This window comes from Coptis chinensis, chromosome 9, assembly GCF_015680905.1.
Source record: "Coptis chinensis isolate HL-2020 chromosome 9, ASM1568090v1, whole genome shotgun sequence".
Taxonomy (NCBI): domain Eukaryota; kingdom Viridiplantae; phylum Streptophyta; class Magnoliopsida; order Ranunculales; family Ranunculaceae; genus Coptis; species Coptis chinensis.
This window is the reverse complement of record NC_141464.1, coordinates 21,565,539-21,585,486: the sequence shown is the minus strand read 5'-3', so window position 1 is coordinate 21,585,486 and position 19,948 is coordinate 21,565,539. Positions and strand designations below refer to the sequence as shown.

The 19,948-nt window shown below is 42.1% G+C and overlaps 3 protein-coding genes across 3 annotated transcripts; all 3 read right to left on the bottom strand.

Moving 5' to 3' along the window:
* Positions 1–685: 685 nt before the first annotated feature.
* Positions 686–2,041, bottom strand: LOC147475195 (uncharacterized). Its single transcript, XM_086585312.1, has 3 exons — positions 1,884–2,041; positions 1,436–1,661; positions 686–1,246 (listed from the first exon to the last, which is right to left on the bottom strand). The coding sequence occupies exons 1-3, from the start codon at positions 2,039–2,041 to the stop codon at positions 686–688; spliced, it is 945 nt and encodes a 314-aa protein (XP_086441438.1).
* Positions 2,042–11,444: 9,403 nt separating this feature from the next.
* On the bottom strand, positions 11,445–11,852 carry LOC147475194 (uncharacterized). The gene has a single exon (XM_086585311.1). It carries the CDS (start codon positions 11,850–11,852, stop codon positions 11,445–11,447), a length of 408 nt encoding a protein of 135 aa, XP_086441437.1.
* Positions 11,853–14,760: 2,908 nt separating this feature from the next.
* On the bottom strand, positions 14,761–15,207 carry LOC147475193 (uncharacterized). Its single transcript, XM_086585310.1, has one exon. It carries the CDS (start codon positions 15,205–15,207, stop codon positions 14,761–14,763), a length of 447 nt encoding a protein of 148 aa, XP_086441436.1.
* Positions 15,208–19,948: the final 4,741 nt, after the last annotated feature.

Sequence of the window (19,948 nt, the reverse complement as noted above, 5' to 3'; positions counted from 1 at the left end):
ATCTTGAAGGGTCATGAGATCAATAGGTGAAAAATCACTAGGATAAAATTTAGCAAGACGTATTAAACTTTTCTTATTAAAAGAAAGGAAGGAATTACTTGGATTCAAGCAAGCAACACAAAGAAGCAATTCTTTATTCACTTTGTCAAACCGACTATTTAACTCATGAAGCTGCTAGTCTATACATTTGTAGAATAAGTCCACGCGATAATAATGAAGATTTGTCATATTTTCATCATTACGTCGTGATCATCCCCTTGCTATGAAAAATTTCTTCCATGTTAGGTATGGAGATAGCATTTTTAACGGAAAAAGAAGATACATCAACCATAAGCATAACCCATTCATCATCTCTCATCCTTTGTAGTCTTTCCTTGGATACTTTAACTAGTGCCATTGCATTGATAATATCTTGATCACTTCTTTGCAATGCTTTTGATAAATCATGAGTAATTCCAAATATCTTTTTCATTAAGTGTAAGATGAAAATGAAATCAAAATGTTGCAAAGAGCCAAACAAAGCGGATGCTTCTCCTCTTTGTTATGAATTTAGACCATCTTCTACCACAACCTCAAGAACTTCGATAACTGAAGGAAACATGACAAGAAAACGGACAAGTGTAGCATAATGCGAACCCCAGCATGTGTAACCAAGCCGTTCCAAACTAATCTCTTGATTGAGACCCTATCCACTTGGAAGTTCACCATATTCTACTTCTTCAAGAACTTTGTTATTGTGGCTTTCAGTAAGAATTTCTCGACGTTTACATGAAGCTGCACAAGTATTCATAGCACTAGAAACCAAGTTAAAGAACAAAGCAATGTGGGTGTTATTTTTAGTAACAACAACTAGTGCTAATTGAAGTTGATGGGCGAAACAATGAACATAGAAGGCAGATCCATTATCCTTCAAGATGAGAGCTTTGAGACCATTGAACTCACCTCGCATATTACTAGCTCCATCATAACTTTGACCACACAATCTTGATATACATAGTCCATGCTTGTAAAAAAGTGATTCAAGGGCCACTTTGAGAGATATGGCACTAGTTTCTTGAACATGAACAATTCCTAAAAAATGTTCAACCAAGCATCTATGAGTATCTACAAAGCGCAAAACAAGAGCCATTTGCTCTTTAATTGATATGTCTCGAGATTCATCAACTAACACAGCAAAAAAGGAATCTCCAAGATTTTTAAGGATGGCATTTGAGGTTTCCACTGCAGTGGAGTTGACAATATCTTTCTGAATATCAGGAAAAGTCAAGGTGACATTCTTAGGAGAATCTCATATAGCAGTCTTAATGGCATCATTATGATTGGGTGTGTAGTTCAAGAGCCCAAGAAAAATTCCAGGATTACTTGAGGTAGGTTTCTTGTCATGACCTCTGAATGTTAATCCTTGTCATAGAATAAATCGACAGCAATCAATCACTGCTTGCAAATGAACTCGGTAGTCCCATCGAGCTTTCTTTGATTGCCTATCAATAAAAGTTTGAATTTCTTGTTTCTGATTTAGTAAAGCTTGCCCTTTCCTATATGCGACATTGTGAGCACTATTAGGCCCCCCAACATGTTTCTGTAATGCCTGTTTATCTTTCCAATTTCTATAACCCTTAATCACAAAAGAATCACCGCCTCCTTGCTCCCCATGGTCTGGTCTGAATAGATAACAATGCAAGCAAAAAACTGCATCCTCATGTATGTTGTACTCTGCCCAATCACCTACACAAAACCAAGTAGCATAGAATTTGCGGTTTTTATTGTTCGTATGTATAATTGGGTATGTGTGCTCTTTAGGCTAAAAAGGACCCTTTTGTAGTTATGCTCGTCGCACAAATTCTTGCTTATTATGAGGATAATCTGTGATTCGCGGCCGTAACCCAGGATCCGAAGGAAGATTTGTATGATCAGCTTCTACACGACTTCGCTTTAAGGCAGGTTGCTCTTCAATGACTTGATTGAGGGGAGTGTTTTCTAATATTGTCGGTGTCGTTGGTAATTGATAAGGATTCGGCTTCTTTATAAGGAATTTATCCATAACTAGTGAAAAATGAATAGATTAAAGACTATCCAAATATATTTTTTTTATACTACTATACTAGAAATTTAGAACCCTAAAAATTTAAATTACCAAAAAAATTAAGTTACAACCCATTATTAAAGCATAATCAATAATAAAAACAAATAAAGCAATAACATATTCTCTAGTTGAGTTTCGAAAAATGATAAATTAGGAATTTAATTTAATTTTACATAGAGAAATTGAGGGTTTGAATGTATTAAAATGTCTAACCTTGGATGATTCACGGGTTTACTGATTAGGTGATGAGTACGCATATAGCCTGTATCAATGGCCAATGGGTAGTTTTGGAAAGTTGTTGGTTGAAGTTGAAAAGTTGATGTTGAGTTGTTGATTTTTGGTCGAGTAGAAACCAGAAACAAGTGGGGCAGACGGGTAGTGGGCTAAATTTGCCTAAATAATTAGTTTTTCCTTTGTCCAATTATGGACTGTTTCATTGTGGGCCAATTGTGTAGAGTATATATAGTACTAAAACTTTTTTTTTAAACAAGTTCAGGGGGGCATGCGCCCTAATGTGGCACAAAAAGACGAAACTAATAACCGAAAAATAAAAACGAACACCCAAAATCCCACGAGTTCTCAACCTCAAAAAAAATGAAGGGATCTCATTGACTTGATGGTGAAGGAAGCAATATCGCATCTCTATCGATCTCCCTCTCTCATAGATGACTGGTGATATCATCAGATCACGGGGTTTACTGTTGGCAGCAGTTATAGGAGGTTATGGTGCTGCTAGCAACAAGCAAAATCAGAGGACTCCCTATAGAGGATTCAACTGTTACAAGGTCATAGCCTCCAAATAAGTTTTCTCCTATTTGTCCAAATTGTTGCCTAAACATTTTGTGAGCGTGATCTATGGGCACCAGCCAATAAGAACAAGAAGGTAGGCTATGTCTTACAATACCAGGAGGTATTAATAGGAACAATGTCAAACTCTTTTGGGCTCAATTTGAATAGTTTGTGAAAATCAAGTACTTTTTTAAAATTTAGCACTATATTTTGATAGTCGACATTAATTGAGAAACTTTAGATTCAAAATAAATTCTCTATTCTTAAAGCTTTGATAGGTTTCCTTGCCATTTTTTATCGGCCATATAGCCCATAACCACTTTTTGCTCTCAATGATGTCGGTTAAATTCTCAAATTCACTTGGTGTCAAAGCAAAGAAGGTTAGAATGGAAGGTGATCATGAGGTATAGAAGGAACAACCCACAATCTCTTTATATAATGTGCTATTGCCTTTTTCTTTCTGCTTTATATACTGATGTAGCTTTGGATTGAATTTTATTTTATAGGTTGGGATGGGCCAGTCTCTGGCTATATATAGGATTGCCAATGTTCTGTCGTTAGCGCTTATTGGGATGACATTGGCATTCCAAGAAACATTGTGGTTGAGGCTAGAGCTTTTTGGCAAGTACATCTCAAATCTCCATCATGTTAAAACATCATTAATACTAACAAATGCATCACCTTATTATAAATGTTTGCACAGTTCTGCTTATTGTTCATTGTTCATGACCATTTAAATATCCTTAGTTCCTTTCTTTACGGGACAGCTCCATCACCTTAAACCAAAACCAAAGCTTCATTCAAAGAATGATAAATGGGGGTGTGAGCATCTAAAGTTTGCTTCTAATTCAACATCAACCCCAATTTTGAGGTAATATTCAACATTAAGGTTTTGATGAATATGAATATATTCAAGCCTACAACTGGCTACAACTGAATATGCGTTTTTATGTTGCTTATTTGATGGACGACCTTCAACTGAATATGATTTTTCCTGCAATGATTTGTATGGGTTGGTTCAAGCAGACATCAATTTGGTAGTACTAGGGTAATACATTAGAGCCTCCAAGGCTTCAAAATTTCAACAGTGGACAATCCAACCCGTTTCACAAACTATATTTCAAAGGTATGGTCTCCAACTTCTTATTCTTAATTTTTAACAATATGAATTGTTATTTACTTTCATTTATCTTAAAATTAGAAGAACCCAAGGTATTTTTCTTCAAGGAGAGTAGAAATTATCCAATAATAAATAATGGGGCGGTTCATCCTCTAGAGTGATGAATTTTGGAAACAAGAAACATGAAATATATTTTGGATTGTTTGATTCTCGATGGTGTGACTAAATAAGATCCTTCCACTCACATATGTATTACTCGATGAATTACTTCAGTTTGGCTTACGGTTTTTGTTTATGGATTTGGTGCATTATAGTGTATTAGTAACAATTAATATCTACTTTAGTGGGGATTCAGATCATCTACTTATGTGGATCATCTAGGTTGTCATCCAAGTTTCTCAAACACCTTCATCATTGTCTAGCGATGAGGATGAAGTTAAAGCTGAGGTTGCATAGTTTCATTTTTTTTTAAATATTGAAATATGAGTACTACATCCTGGCCTTTTGAATGGTGTAAACGAATACAACATTATAGTTGAGCTTGCAAAGCTGAAATATTTAGGTAAGGATTCATGGGATTTTCAGTTGTCACATACATTGTATAACAAAGTGTGAGGCAGGAGAATATCAAACCTAAGAGTTAATTCTTTACTCTAATAATGGTGTTTTGTGTTTGGAGCTTTTTAGTTTATTGAAGAAAATGAGAAGGAGAAAATATGGAGTTGAAAGTAGCTAAACCATGATATATTGTCTCATTTTCTCACATGGGGTGGGATTATGATTTCTGTTAGGGTTTTGTTTTATGATTCAATAATATATTTAAGTTCATTGTTTCAATTCATTGAGATTTCTTGGTGGTGCATGTTACAAGCTATTAATTTGTGATACCAATAAGATGCTAGACAAATTATTCCTAATGTTTTTTTTTTCTTCCTATTATCAGATTCTCAGTGTTGGAGTTCTCTTTCAATCAAGGCACACAAGAATGACATCGAGTGGAATCAAGAGGTGAAAAGCTAATTTATTGTTTTAACTCTATGAACTAATTACTTTTTGCCATTTGCTAAGTGTTTGACAAAAAGTTAGATGGGTCATTGATTGATAGTTCTTCTTCTTTTGTGAATATACAGGACAATACGTTGGTACATCACACCTTAATATGATAATTCATGGCTTTAAAGCTACCTATATATGGTCAACTTTATTATAAGGTAGCTAATACCCCCACACTTTATTTATGCATGTTCTAGTAAATTGACAACTAGTCGCTTTTTGTGGCCCAGAATACAAATAAGGGAAGTATATTCTGAAAAGATATCTTTATTGTTATTAGATCAAATCATTGGTTTATTAAATTTTATTCAAAGATAAAGAGATTTGCATGTGAATCTCTGATGGCTCTCCCGGAATGTGATTGGATTCAAGCTTATGAACTACGTGGATTTTATTATAACGAATTTGTGCTACTTGAGATTAAATGCAACTGATGGTAGCATCCATGTCTAAAACAATAAAGTATACAAAAATTCCCTATTTTTGGTTTGCTGTGGTGCTTTGTTTGTATATATTAGGATTTGTATGTGGTTGTTGCTGAGAATTAACCATGTATTACCTGTGTTGACAACAATTTTCCCTCACAGTCTCACTAGGGTCTCCCTTCACTATTTTTCCCCCTATTTTTCTTTTCCTCTTGCTCCTCTTTATATCCTCCTCTTTCACTCCCTACCCTTGATCTTTTTCTATCCCACGGTCAGCTTCCTCACACCTGTCCTTTTAGGGTTCCGCGACCTCTTTCCTATAATCCCTGTTCCTTCTACTTAACTTGCCTTCAGTTTGACTGTGACACTCCCACAGCCACATGCCTCTATACGTCCTATCTTATTTTAGGGTGTCGCGGACTTGATCTGGTGTTTTGCACCCTTGCCTCCTTAATCTACTTCGGGCCAGCAAACGTGCCACCTCAGTGGTCGTAGAATTGGCTGATACAGATGCCCCCTCTCGGCCATCGGATCCGTTTGGGTCCGCGAGCCAAAATTTGCCAACTGAATACTCATTGAGTTGTCCCATCAGGGGTCCTTCGCTCATCTTTGAAACATCATTTCATCTGACACCCCTGTTCCCCCTCTCGCCTTGAATTTCAAACCTTTGGACACGTGTCCTTGAACACGTGCCTCCCAACGCACGCACAACCGCCTTTGCCCCTTCAATTTCTGTGCAGACACATGTCTCCTTTTGGGTGGTCCTTTTCATTGCCACCCTATGCCCTATTTATGTTTGTACCCCTGCCTCTTCGAATCCCGCCTAAAGTAAAACTCCTCTCGCATCCATTACTCTTCCTCACTTGCCTGTTTGCCCCCTTACTCTCGATAACATCTTTCTCTTTCTCACACCCTTTACATCCATTTCTCCCTTTCCTCCTCTCCGGTGAAGCTTCTCTCCACTCTTGCTTTCGCGTAACAGTAGAACTCCGTTTGGCCATTGTTTTCCCCTTCATCAGGTTCGTTATTCTCCTTTATCTCTCCTTTCCGTTGTTTTATTATTTGTTTCGTTTAACACAACTAGTATTTAGCTGTTTCCTCATCTCCTCCTTTCTTGTTCACCCCATTTTCCTGTTGTCCTAGTCCTATCTTTCACTCGCATTCTTCTCTTGATCATGTCTAACTCTGAATCGGGTGGCTCCTCCGCCACTCGATCCGCGGATCTGCGTCCTCTACCCACAGATCTAATAGCTCCTCCGCCAACCCTGAATCTTCCTCCCACACCGTCGATCGATCTGAGTCCCCTTCTCATGAGCCAGTTCATCCGTCCACGACCCCGTCTACCTCTGGAAGACCCACTGCGCTTCCGCCTCCGCCGTCTTATCGCTGTAGACCCAACTTAGCCGCGGTCCAAGCTGCGTATGGTATTCCTGGGGACGTGGTCCTAGAACACATGCCTGGTGTTACCCACTTTCCCTACCTAGTCCCACAGCGGCTGGGGTTTTTCGTAGTTATAGTGGGTCTGATAGCGGCTGGACTGCGCTTCCCCCTATCCTTATTGGATGTTGAGGTTTGCAACCACTTCAACATCTCGCAGTGCTAAGGCATTGGTAATTTCTGGCAGATCATGTATGTCGCTAACTATTACAACAAATCCAACACTCCGCGGATCTACCTTCATGATATCACTGCGCACTATTTTCTTAAGAAAAGCACCAAGTTTGGGAGCGTAGGATACCAATCGTTTTGTGTGCATCCGCAGAAGAAATCCTTCGTCCTCCATGTAACTTCTTCTGATAAAGTATGGCACCACTACCCCCTCTATGTTTTGGGGAACTTTCTCTCTGCGGACCTACCCCCTGATGCATCCTTGAGGCAGTTCCATTTACTCAAAAGTGGTGAGTGTTGTCTATTGTTTGATTTGCTTGCCTGACGACCCCTTATATTAACATATCGGTTGCTTGTGTTTCAGGTTGGGTTTCAGATTCACTGTCCCGCATCTACACCGGTATTTTATCCGAGACCTTTTCTAAGCTCCACGACCTGGGCAGTGACCAATGCAACATCCTCGGCATCGATTTTGACAAGGGCAGTCCGCTTCTCCTGGACCCTTCTCTCAAAAATATTGGCCAGTATCAGGGGCCCCTCTACAGATTGCCGCCGCCCAAAGAGAGGAAACCAAATCCATCTTCCCCCAAAAGTCAGAAGTCGAAACACCCCGTACACCGGTCGTTCGATTTTACCACCAAGATCTCCCATTCTTAAGCGCTCGCTCGGAAGACCGCTGCCTCCAAGACATGCAAATCCCTCACCAGATCCTCGGCGCCCAACCCCAATCCTATTCCACGGTCATATTCTTCCTTAGTCGACTGGGAAGACAATTTCACCCATCCTGCAACCACCTCCACGGATATGGACGTCTCCAAACTTAAGCTCTGGAAAAGTGACTCCGACGGCGAGGCTCCTGCTGACCCAGCGGCTAAGAGTCCTCCTGCTAAGAAAGCCAAGATCGCCACCCCTAGCGCTCCAGCTACCACATCTCGACCTTCCTCACCGCGGCCTGTGGCTCCGCCCTGACGCCCTGGGAAAGAATCAATCCCCATTGGGCCCATTCCTACTGGACCTGTAGAAATCTGGCATCCCCAGTACAAAGCTAGGGACAGGGACATCACTACTCGTGACTCTGCTTTGGATAATCCAACTGTCGCTACGCCCCTGTTCTTCAGCTCCCATCTTCCCAAGGATCAGGTCTATGGAGATTCGGGCACCTTCGCCTCTCATCGAGCCGCGATATACACGGGCTGGGAAAGGGTATGTCCTCCTTCTTTCTTTCTTTTCCCATTACTACTATTGGCTTTCTCACATTATTCTTATACGCAGTTGAGCCTTGACATTGGCTATGACATCCGCGGTCTTACTAACACGCTAGACACGCTGGAGTCTGTGAGGACCGAGATCCATGGCCTTGAAGGGTGGAAGGCCAAAAACGTGCAGCTGGAAAAGGACCAAGATAAGGCGCGCACCGCTGCTCTCCCAGTACCACAAAGATTTCTAGCGCGGAACAAGCTCATCAGGATTATGTGGCCGGGGTCACCTCACAGCTGGAGAAACAGAGGGAAGCCAACAGGGTCGCGGCTAAAGCGGCCTTGGACCAGTCATTGAAGGAGGCTGCTGAGCACTTCAAAACTTTGGCCTTCAAAAAGATTGCTAGAGAGCTGAAGCAACAACTGGAAGCTCTTGCTGCCGCCGGCCGTCTCCTCCCTGCTCAACCTCCGGCCTCAGTCCTTCCAGACTCCGCAGCTCCCTCCTCCGTTCCTGAAACAGAAGCCGCTGCCCAGCCTGGTGTGTCAACCTCTCCTATTGACATCGATGAAACCACCAAGGCGGTGGAGGAGGATCGACTACAAGAGGACTCATCAGAAGATCCCAAATGAATATTGTCTAAACTTCACTCTTTTAGCTAAACTGTTTTGTTTTTAATTCTCATGTTTTGTTGTAACTAACGGGCCTGTAGTTTTGGGTAACCCCAGTAGGCCATATTGGAACGTGTTTCCTGTCAAACGCTTTGTTTGGATATCCTTTACAATCTATGCATCCATTTTTGCTTAATGTGTTGCAACTTATTCATGTTACTGTAAGTTCATCTTCTCATCCCTGCCTTTGCTCATCCTCTATGGTTGTCCCACCATGCATGGTCATTCGCAGATGGAAGCTGTTTGGGAGGCTGTCGCCGCCTTTGAGGTCCTGGGGGCAACTCAGTTTGTCCCCAAGTTGACTTCAGTCTTTATCGTCGGCGAAGGGCTCTTCCCCTCCGCTGCCACAAGACGTTGGGGGTAGCTAAACTTGCCCGGGCAACTCAGTTTGCCCCCCAGTTGACTATGGAGAAGTTGGGGTCGCTGAGTTTGCTCGTGCCACTCAGCTTGTACCCAAGTTACCTATGGAGATGTTGGGGGCTGTTAAATTTGACCGGGCCACTCAGCTTGCCCCTAGGTTGCCTGTGGAGATGTTGGGGCTACTGAGTTTGCGTGGGCCACTCAGCTTGCACCCAAGTTGCCTATGTATGAACCGTTATGGTTTCATGTAATGATTTACAAACTGCAAAAACCCATGCGCAGCAGAATAAAGGGTTCTCACAATTTGGTTTAGAATCATACCTTTGATCAGCTGTGATATCTCTAAGAATCAGCAACCTCTTGATCTTCTGTTGTATTCCTAACTTTAAAATGGACATTGTGTGGGTAACGATCTTCTAGCCCCTTCTTTCTCTTTTGGCCGAATTTTGAGACTAACTGTGCTTCAGCAATCACTCAGTAATTCGGCCATGAAAGAGGGGTTTCTTTATATAGGCTACAATAGGGACCATGAGGAGAAATTAGTGTTAAGTTTTCTGATGGGCTTGGGCTTCCCATGTTCGCCCAGAACGCTAGGCCCAAGTCCGTCAACAAATGGCTTAATCTACTAAAGGCCATTATTGCACTACCGCCCTAATCCCAAATTACTTTTATGGGCTCCATATTATATGTTTATTGATCTCCCCGTATTTAAGATATCGAATGCCCGTTGATTAAGTCAAGTTACTGATAACTACATTAATCAACTTCTTATGTCCTTGAGTAGTACCACTAAACCTCATTGTCATGTCGGATTAAATCCACCTGCTGGGTTTACATGACAATCCTTATGAACTCCTCAAGGGGACATCATCACCCGACTTCCTGCGGGTCACGGATTCCTTCTATAATCAATAGCATACCTTACATACAATGTAATTACCCAATCCATCGAGTTTGTTGATTCACAAATGAATCTCACTCATTGATGATTTAAAGCAATATACAATGCACATAAGTGCCCGTTATTATATCCAGATTAAGAGGACAAGCATCCATAATAACAGAGGTGTTTGTTCTCTTATATAGTCAGTATAAAGAGAAACAACCTCACTTGGTCCTGTTCAATACACACAAAGTATACTATTGTAATCCTGTAGTCAAGATAGACTAATACCAGATTATACTACAACCATACCAATGGTTTGTCCAAATCCATCTAGGTTGTGAACGTTTACTTATACTTTATAAAGTACTGATGATATGATCTTCTGTGTATCACCACACACCATATCATCTACAACATAAAGTATTAGACGCATGCATATAACTAATAACATATATAATATGCATAACATTTGCCCATATGATTCTCATTCAAAATATAAAAAATTAGAGTTAATACAAAAGTAATACTTTTAGTATATAACCCTATCAGCCTATGGAGATGTTGGGGGCCGCTGAGTTGCCCGGGCCACTCAGCTTGCCCCCAAGTTGACGATGGAGATGTTGGGTCTGCTGAGTTTGCACGGGCCACTCAGCTTGCACCCAAATTGCCTATGGAGATGTTGGGGGCCACTGAGTTTTCCCAGGCCACTCAACTTGCCCCCAAGTTTACTAAGGAGATGTTGGGGGCTGCTGAGTTGCCCGGGCCACTCAGCTTGCCCCAAGTTGACGATAGAGATGTTGGGGCCGCTGAGTTTGCCCGGGCCACTCAGCTTGCACCCAAGTTGTTTATGGAGATGTTGGGGGCCGCTGAGTTTGCCCGGGCCACTCAGCTTGCCCCTAAGTTAACTAAGGAGATGTTGGGCCGCAGAGTTGCCCGAGCCACTCAGCTTGCCCCCAAGTTGATAATGGAGATGTTGGGGGCCACTAAGTTTGCCTGAGCCACTCAGCTTGCCCCCAAGTTAGAGATGGAGATGTTGGGGGCCGCTAAGTTTGCCCACAAGTTGAATTCGGACCCCGTCGTCCGCTGTCCTTGGCCTAATCCACATACACACAAATACACACATATCAGATGGAGGAAGTTTGCTATCTCTTTCATTGACATATTAGCTAACACAAAATATCATTACAAGGCTTGTTGGTCATATGTAAGGAAGCAATTAAACTTTCCTTTAACTGAAAAGAAACTATGGACAAAGTCATTCATGGAATTCCTTCAACATCCTGATGTTCCACGGCCGTTTGATGTTCTCTCCCTGAAGCGTCTGTAACCTGTAGGACCCAGATGTTCCAACCTCCACCACGGTATATGGTCCCTCCCAATTGGGACCCAACTTCCCATCTGTCTCCTCCTTGGTGGTTGGACTCACCCTCCGCAGCACATGATCGCCCACCTTAAATTTATGTGGCTTCACACGCTTGTTATACTGTCTTTGTAATCTCCTGTGGTACTCCTCCAGTCTAATGCGTGCGGTGTCTCTCCTCTCCTCGGTAAGGTTCAACTCCCCAGCCAATATTTTCTCATTAACCCCTGCTTCCACAGCTTTGGTTCTAGTTGTTGACACCATTATTTCCACAGGGATCACTGCCTCCACTCCATAGGCCATCGCGAATGGAAATTATCCAGTGGATGTTCGTGGTGTCGTCCAGTATACCCACAGTACATGGTTTAATTCATCTGCCTAATATCCCTTGCATTCCTCCAGCTTCTTCTTTAGATTATCCATGATAATTTTGTTCGAGGACTCTGCCTGCCCATTCCCTTCTAGATTGTAAGGAGCCGAAAAACATTGCTTCACCCTGAAGGCTTAGAGGAAAGCTTTCACCTTCCCTCCTGTAAACTGGGTACCGTTGTCCGCGATGATGGTGTGTGGTAGCCCGAACCTGCATATTATATTCTCCCACAAGAACTTCCTCACCTGTTCCTCCTTCACTTGCTGCAAGGCCACGCCCTCAACCCATTTCGTAAAATAATCTGTCGTGGCCAGTATAAACCTCTTTTTGCCACTGGCCATTGGTAGCCGACGACATCCAACACTCACATAGCAAACGGCCATGGGTTATAGACCTTGTGCAGCGGTTTCGCAGGTGCATGTATCAGCGGTGCGAAGCTCTGGCATTTTCTACACCTCTTGGCATACTCAGTTGCATCTCTCTTCATGTGGGGCCAAAAGTACCCCTGTGATAGTAGTTGGTGTGTCATTGTCCTCCCGGCTGAATGCCTTCCACAATCCCCTTCGTGAACTTCACCTAATACCTCTTGCACCTTCAGCGGTCCCAGGCATTTCAGAAGCGGTCCGCTGACATTTCGTCGGTACAACTCCCCATCCAGCAAAGTATATCTCTGGGATATCTGTTCCATCCTCCTCCTTTCTTGCTTGTCCTCTATTTCAATCCCCGACAGGTAACTCTTGATGGGTTCCATCTATCTAGGCCCTTGCTCAGTAGTTATCCACACTCCCTCATCCTCTGCGGTACTCGGTTTGCTCAGCACCCTGACCTCAATGGATCTGCCTTCGGCCCCATGGAGTACTGCGGCCACATACGCCAAGGTATCGGAGTGCCTATTCTCCCCCTGCCCAGATGAGCAAAACTGATTTTCTCGAATTCGCCTGCCTTTCGCCTCAATACCTCCAGATACTTCGCCATCCTAGGGCATCAGGCCGCGAACCCTCCATTGACCTGACATATTACCAAGTTAGAATCATAGTACACCATCAGCTCTCGCACACCCAGATTCCTAGCCAAGTCCAAACCCGCTATCACTACCTCATACTCAAACTCGTTGTTTGAAACAGCAAAACCCAACTTCGTTGATAGCTCTAAGCGAGTATTCTCGGGAGTGACTAGCACCACCCCAATTCCATTCCCTATATATGTGGCGGACCTGTCTGCAAAGACTCTGCATCCATTCCGCATGTCCCAAGGGTCCAGAGGGTCGTGGTGTTGGTCCACTTCCTGTTCCATGACCATCTCCTCCCCCCAGGTAGGGTCCTCGGTTGGAAACTCAGCCAGGAATTCTGCCATTGCTTGGGCCTTCTCTGCGGTCCTGGTTTGGTATTCAATGTTATAAGAACTAAGCAGCACAACCCATTTCAACATCTTCCCTGATTTCTCTGCCTTCAATGCCTATTTGAGTGGCAAGTTGGTCACTACTACCACCGCATGAGCATCAAAATAGGGCTTCAACTTCAGCGCAGAAAAGACCAATACCAAGGCAAACTTTTCAATTCTACTGTACCTCGTCTCGGCGTCTAACATCGTCTTGTTCTGGAAGTACACCGGCCTCTCTGCCTTGTCCACTATCCTTATCAACACTAAACTGATTGCATACTTAGACACCCCCAGATATAAATACAGCTTCTCCCCCTGCCCTGGGCGCGACAGGATCAAGATCGGGGCCTTTCCCAAATATTCTTTTAATTCCTGGAAAGCCCTTTCACATGTCGTGGTCCATTGAAAGTCGGTCGTCCTCCTCAAGAGTAGGTATAAAGGGTGGCACTTATCCAAGGACTTTGATATGAATCTATTGAGAGTTGCGACCCTCCCTGCTAACCTCTGCACCTCCTTCACATTCCGCGGAGACGGCATTTCCAACAGTGCCCTTATCTGTGCCGGGTTGGCTTCTATTCCGCTGTAGGTGACAATGTACCCCAGAAACTTTCCAGAAGTCACCCCAAATGTACACTTCTCTGGGTTCAACATTAGCTTATGTCTTCGCAGTATAAAGAACATTTCACTTAGCCCCACCAAATGCTCCTCCTCGGTCATACTCTTCTCCACCATGTCATCTATATAGATTTCCATTCCCTTTCTGATTTTGCTTTCGAACATTTTCTCCCCCAATCTTTGAAATGTTACCCCGACATTCTTTAGCCCAAACGGCATTCTGGTATAGCAGTACATTCCCCCCTCCACTATGAACGCGGTCTTATCCTGGTTAGGGTCGTACATCATCACCTGGTTATAACCCATCGATGCGTCCATGAACAAAAAAATCTTGAATTATGCGGTTCTGTCCACTAACTCGTCTATCCGCACCATGGGATAGTGATCCTTTGGGCACTCCTTGTTGACGTCCGTGAAATCAATGCACATTCTTACTTTCTCGTTCTTCTTGGGTACCACTACTACATTCGACAGCCATTCAGTGAACTTGCATTCACGAATGATGCCAGCATCTTTCAGCTTCTTTTCTTCCTCTAGAATCCCCTGTGCATACTGCGGCTTCATACCCCTCATCTTCTGCTGGACTGGACGGGCTCTTTCCCTCATATGTAATCGGTGATAGGCGAACTCTGGATCTAATCTCACCAAATCCTCGATTGTCCATGCAAACACATCACTGTTCTTAGTTAACAAAGCAATCAACTTCGCTTTCTAATCCTCCGACAAACTGGTCCCCACGTTCACAAAGTTCTCCTCCTCTGACACCCTAATGTTTATGACCTCAATCTCATCCATTGTCTTGGCCCCGATGAGCAGCTCCTTCTCGCAAGCTGCGGTCTGTAATTGTTATGCCAGCTTGTCACCCTTTTCCATTGCCTTTTTATCTGGAGCGCAGACCAAACCCTTTACTGTCACCTGGTGTATGTTCTGAGCCGCGACCTGATCTCCCTTTATCTCGTACGTTCCTCCATTTGTTGGGAAGCGGACCACTTGGTAATAGGTGGATGGGATTGCCTTTATCCCATGGATCCATTTTCTCCCCAGGATCGCGTTATATTGTGAGTTGGTATCCACTACCATAAACCGGGTGAAAACAGTCACCGGCCCTGCTGTTACCGGCAATACCAATTCCCCTAGCGGCTCAGTCATGCTGCCATTGAAATCGAATAAGTTAGTCTGAGGGGGCTTCATCCGCTTCCTTTCAATGCCCATCTCTTCCATCACGCCCTGAAATAATAGGTCCACTAAACTTCTGCAGTCTATCAGCACCCTTTTCACCATGTAATTCCCCATCACGATAGTGATCACCATCACATCTTCATGAGGCGAGATTACTGACTCCAAATCCTTTGGGGTGAATTATATCCTGTTATTTCCCTTGCTAGCTCCTGGAACTGGTCACAGACTACCCACAACTTCGTTTATCTGCTGCAGATTGGATGTCCTCCTCACCTTGTCTCTGTGGGCATTCCTACCCAACCTTTCTCCACTAAAAATAATATTTATCATGCCCAAGATTCTAGCCACGGTAGGAACCCTTTCACCTGGCTGCACTTCCTTGACAAACTCCTTCAATTGTCTTCTCCCAGTCATTCTCTCTACTAACCATTGCAAAGCAAAGCACTGGTTGGTAGCATGATTTCTAACCTGATGATAAGCACAAAATGGCTATCCCTCTAACTCCTTAGGTGAGTTCTGCGGATCTTCGTAATACTGCTGACCCTTGATCAATGGCAGGATTTCCTCCAATGGCTTGTTCAGCAGAGTTAAATCCATTTCGTGATATGGTTTTCTCTCCCTGTATTCTCGTCGATCTTAGTATCTGCCTCTTTCCGCTTTCTGTGTCTCCCCTCTGTAGGTTCTCCCCTCTGTAGGTTCCCCCCTCTCTGCCCACAGTCCTTTCCCTGTCTCTCCTATCCTCCACTCCTACGGCGTGCACTGACCTGTTAGGCTTCTTGTGTTCCTTACTATTCCTCTGCAAAATGTCCTCGTATCTTATGTATTTCTCCACCTTTAGGTACAGGGCATGCAAGGTGGTAACTTCGATCTTCGATACTGATTCATGCACTCTGGTTCCCTATTTCAATCCATGCTGGAACACTATGGCTGCGGTGCGCTCATCCAGGTTTTCCACTCTTAGCGTCTCTTCCTTAAATCTACACAAGAAGTCTCTAAGTGTCTCGGCCGACTTTTTCTTGACATTAAAGAGATCCGCAACATCTACTACCCTCTTCTTCTGATGGATGAAGTGATTCAAAAAATCTTGCTCTAGCTCCTCAAACCTTTGTATACTCCGCAACGCCAACCGATAATACCAGTCGGACGATCCCCTTTTCAGACTGGCAGGAAACATCATGCAACGAAGGCCATCATACTTCGCCTCCTACAATAGCGGCATCTGCTGCCTGAAGTGATGCAAATGGTCCGCCGGATCTCCTGTCCTATCATACCTCTCAAACCGTGGTTGTGTGAACCTCTTAGGTACCTCGAAATTCCAAACTGAGTCAGCAAGTGGGTTCTGATTTAGGTTGTCCACCACCTTCTTGGCCGTACCTTGTTTCTCCTTTTCCGCTGCATGGTTGGCCTCTCTGTCTCTTTCGATCATTGCCTGCACCATTTCCATGGTAATGCCTCCTATGTTGTTCGCCCCGGGTTCCCGAGGAAGGTCCTCGCTCTGTCCTTCCACTTCACTACCCGCGGGGTGCTACTGTTTCCACTCCCCCTTGAGTAGTTTCTCTCTCTCTCCTCAACTCATCATTCTCCTCCCTAAGTCTCCCTACCTCCTCTTGAAGCAGCCTGGTCATTTCCACCACCGTATCCTCAGCCCCCTCTTCCTCCATCTCCACATTTTCAACACTCATTGTTTCGTCCTCAACGTCCTCCGCCCTCCTAGGTCTTCCTCTACCTCTTCCTCTCTTAGCTGGAGCCATGTTTTGTTCGTTCCCCACAGACGGCGCCAAATGTGTTGATAACAATTTTCCCTCACAGTATCACTAGGGTCTCCCTTCACTATTTTTCTTTTCCTCTTGCTCCTCTTTATATCCTCCTCTTTCACTCCCTTCCCTTGATCTTTTTCTATCCCACGGTCAGCTTCCTCACACCTGTCCTTTTAGGGTTCCGCGGCCTCTTTCCTATACTCTATATTCCTTCTACTTAACTTGTCTTCCATTTGACTGTGACACTCCCACAGCCACATGCCTCTGTACGGCCTATCTCATTTTAGGGTGCCGCAGACTTCATCCGATGTTTCGTGCCCTTGCCTCCTTAATCTACTTCGGGCCAGCGGACGTGCCACCTCAGTGGTCGTAGAATTGGCTGATATGTTACCTTAATTTCTTTTTAACTTTGTTATGTTGCATAATATGTTTCTGAGTATCCAAAATGGATCTTTAGCTCAATGGAAGAGCACTTGAGTGTGGAAATACATCCAAGAGATGGTGGTTCAAATCCACCAAGGTCCTAATTTGAGCAGTATATTAAGTGACTTTGAAAACTACAAATATCGATCTTGATGTAGTTCTAACTTTCAAAATAACAGTCAATCGATGATGCTATATGTGAAATCCTTTATATTCTTCATAAATAAATAAAAAAAAAAAAAAAAAAAAAAAAAAAAAAAAAAAAAAAAAAATCCATTATATTAGGCTTTTGCAAAAAAAAATAAATAAATAAATAAAGGGTCTTATTTATTAGGTAGGCTCGATGACCAAGAACTTGGACTGGAGCTTTTGGCAAACATGTTTGAGATTGGTAATTCTGAAGGGTTAGCATCGGATACTATTGACGGTGTCCTCATGGAAGCAGGGGTTTGAACCACTAGATTGCATGGAGGATTAACTACTTATATTTTGTTCCAGTATTGTTAACTCCATGTAGGAGAATGTTATCTATATATATATATATATATATATATATATATATATATATAACATCTTCTCATAAGTCATAACACATTTGAGCAATATTTTAGATCATTTGAAAGTGTCATAATATCCTCAAACCATGACTATATTAAGATGTTTGCTAAAATATGCCCACGCCATAGAAACCGAAGTTTACTTGGTTGTTTGTTCTCTGTTCTCAGTTCACACCAAATGCGCTACAAAAGATTTGGATGGTATACAAGCGTTGAAGCACATAGGCGATTTGATCTCCTGGAGGCTAGAGCATTGATAGTGAGTACGAGTTTTGTTATGTATCAGTAGTTTACACATGAACAAGGAATATGCTCAAAGACTTGCAATTTAATAATTTTCTACCTAATATAATGCATGCACATTTCTTGGGAAGCCTCTATAGTACCAAAAGTTGCCTTTTTGTCTAGCCCTTTAAAGTAGTTGCATGAGTCTATGAAATCAATTTCAAGACACCCTCACAATCCCTGAAAGTTGCATCCCACCTAGCTACAAAACAGTTGCATAAAAGTGACACTGTAGGAAATGACATCCTCATAATCCATGAAAACATCACCCAATGCAACCCAGCTTGACTTTCTTTGCCTAAGCTATGTCCTTTGACAATCACTTTACCATTTGAATTGCCAAATCAATTTGTTTCAATGTTTGTGTAAGGGTTAGATGTTATTTTGGATGCTTCCTTGATATGCCTTTAGATTATTAATATTTACAAAGAGAAGATTTTTTATGATAGAATGAAGTCTGACATTGTGGTGGTATAGTGATTGAGCCGAGTCAAGATTAGGCATGCAAAGCTAAAGGAGGCCCTTCTGGTGGATATTGTGGGAACTTTCAATGGTGGATTTTTTGACGAGGGATCTCTCAGATTCACAGAGTCTCATTGTTAGCATTACTTGAAACTTTGTTTTTGGTAAGTTCCTTTCTCTATAAAAGTTCCAATATACAAAGATCGAGAAACCTTTGAGTGCATATATTATTTACAGCCCAACTGCTCACATCTGAACATGAGTGTTTTTATTTGACCACTTTAATTTGTTTTTTGTTCATTTTACATCTATTATAGGACACACTATAAGTTTATTTAGTCATTGGTTACATGAAAAACAAATGGTTGAACACACTGTCCTGTAATGTATTGAGTGTTACCTTCTTCTACTGCCATTTAGAATTTTTATTAGATCTAACTACTGAAGTTTAATCCAAATTTGACTATTAGTTAAGCCTGGCATTGATTTTTTAATTGATTGGTTTAGGACTTTAGGTGAAAAGGAAAGAAGGTCAACGTGTTATTGTTAAAGTTGTCTCTTCTAGATAAGCTTCTTGGTGGAATAACTATTTATAGATATATTTCATTAGCTTGAATTTTTCGTTATCAGTTTTTTTTTTACTGTGATTTGACCAGTATGATTATTTTTTATCGATATTTGACCAGTATGATTAATATGTTTGTTCTAAAATGTGGTATGTGGTATGGTATTGTTAGTTGTTAGTCTTTGTTCATTTGCATGATGTCTAGCTTCCAATATTTTTCTTTTCTGTAGTGATCTGATTCTTCTACCGATTAAACTCTTATAAATAATAATAATCCATCATAATAGTACCGATGGTTCTTAGTCATTTATATGTTTTGGTTATACTGTTTTGGCACTGTTTTAGTTAATTGAAAAGTATTCTGAACTCTATATAGGTAGTTGTTTCAATCTAGAAGTATCCAATGGTTTATGAAGTCATATGGTGTTATAATGTGCATATGCATTATTGTGATAGGGTTGGCTTAAGCAGTTTCAAAAGGAAGAAAATACCATGTTTGATATAGGTCTATAGCCTAGCATCTTGGGTTTGACATAAGACTGTAACTTAGCATCTTGACTTCATTCTTCACCTTTCACATAATGTTTTTTTTGTTGTTGTTGTGATTCCCAAACCTGTTGCTCACCGAAAATGGTTTTTTCAATCAAAATGTTGTTTTTCATCCCTGGTATGATGCTTATTCCACACAAACATCCTAACTTTGTATATAAAATACTATATACAAATGACTACTTCATGTGGTTTCATTGCAGGAAGCTCATGACATTGCAACTATCATTGATTAAATGATGGTAGATCTAAGTTTT

Excerpts from the sequence above, each read along its gene's own strand:
- LOC147475195 (XM_086585312.1), bottom strand. The coding sequence starts at position 2,041 with ATGGATAAATTCCTTATAAAGAAGCCGAATCCTTATCAATTACCAACG. Across the intron at positions 1,662-1,883 it reads AATCTTCCTTCGGATCCTGG|ACCAGACCATGGGGAGCAAG; the intron begins GTTACGGCCGCG and ends TTATCTATTCAG. Across the intron at positions 1,247-1,435 it reads ACCGAGTTCATTTGCAAGCA|AAAGATATTGTCAACTCCAC; the intron begins GTGATTGATTGC and ends CCTGATATTCAG.
- LOC147475194 (XM_086585311.1), bottom strand. The coding sequence starts at position 11,852 with ATGGCCTATGGAGTGGAGGCAGTGATCCCTGTGGAAATAATGGTGTCA.
- LOC147475193 (XM_086585310.1), bottom strand. The coding sequence starts at position 15,207 with ATGGGGAATTACATGGTGAAAAGGGTGCTGATAGACTGCAGAAGTTTA.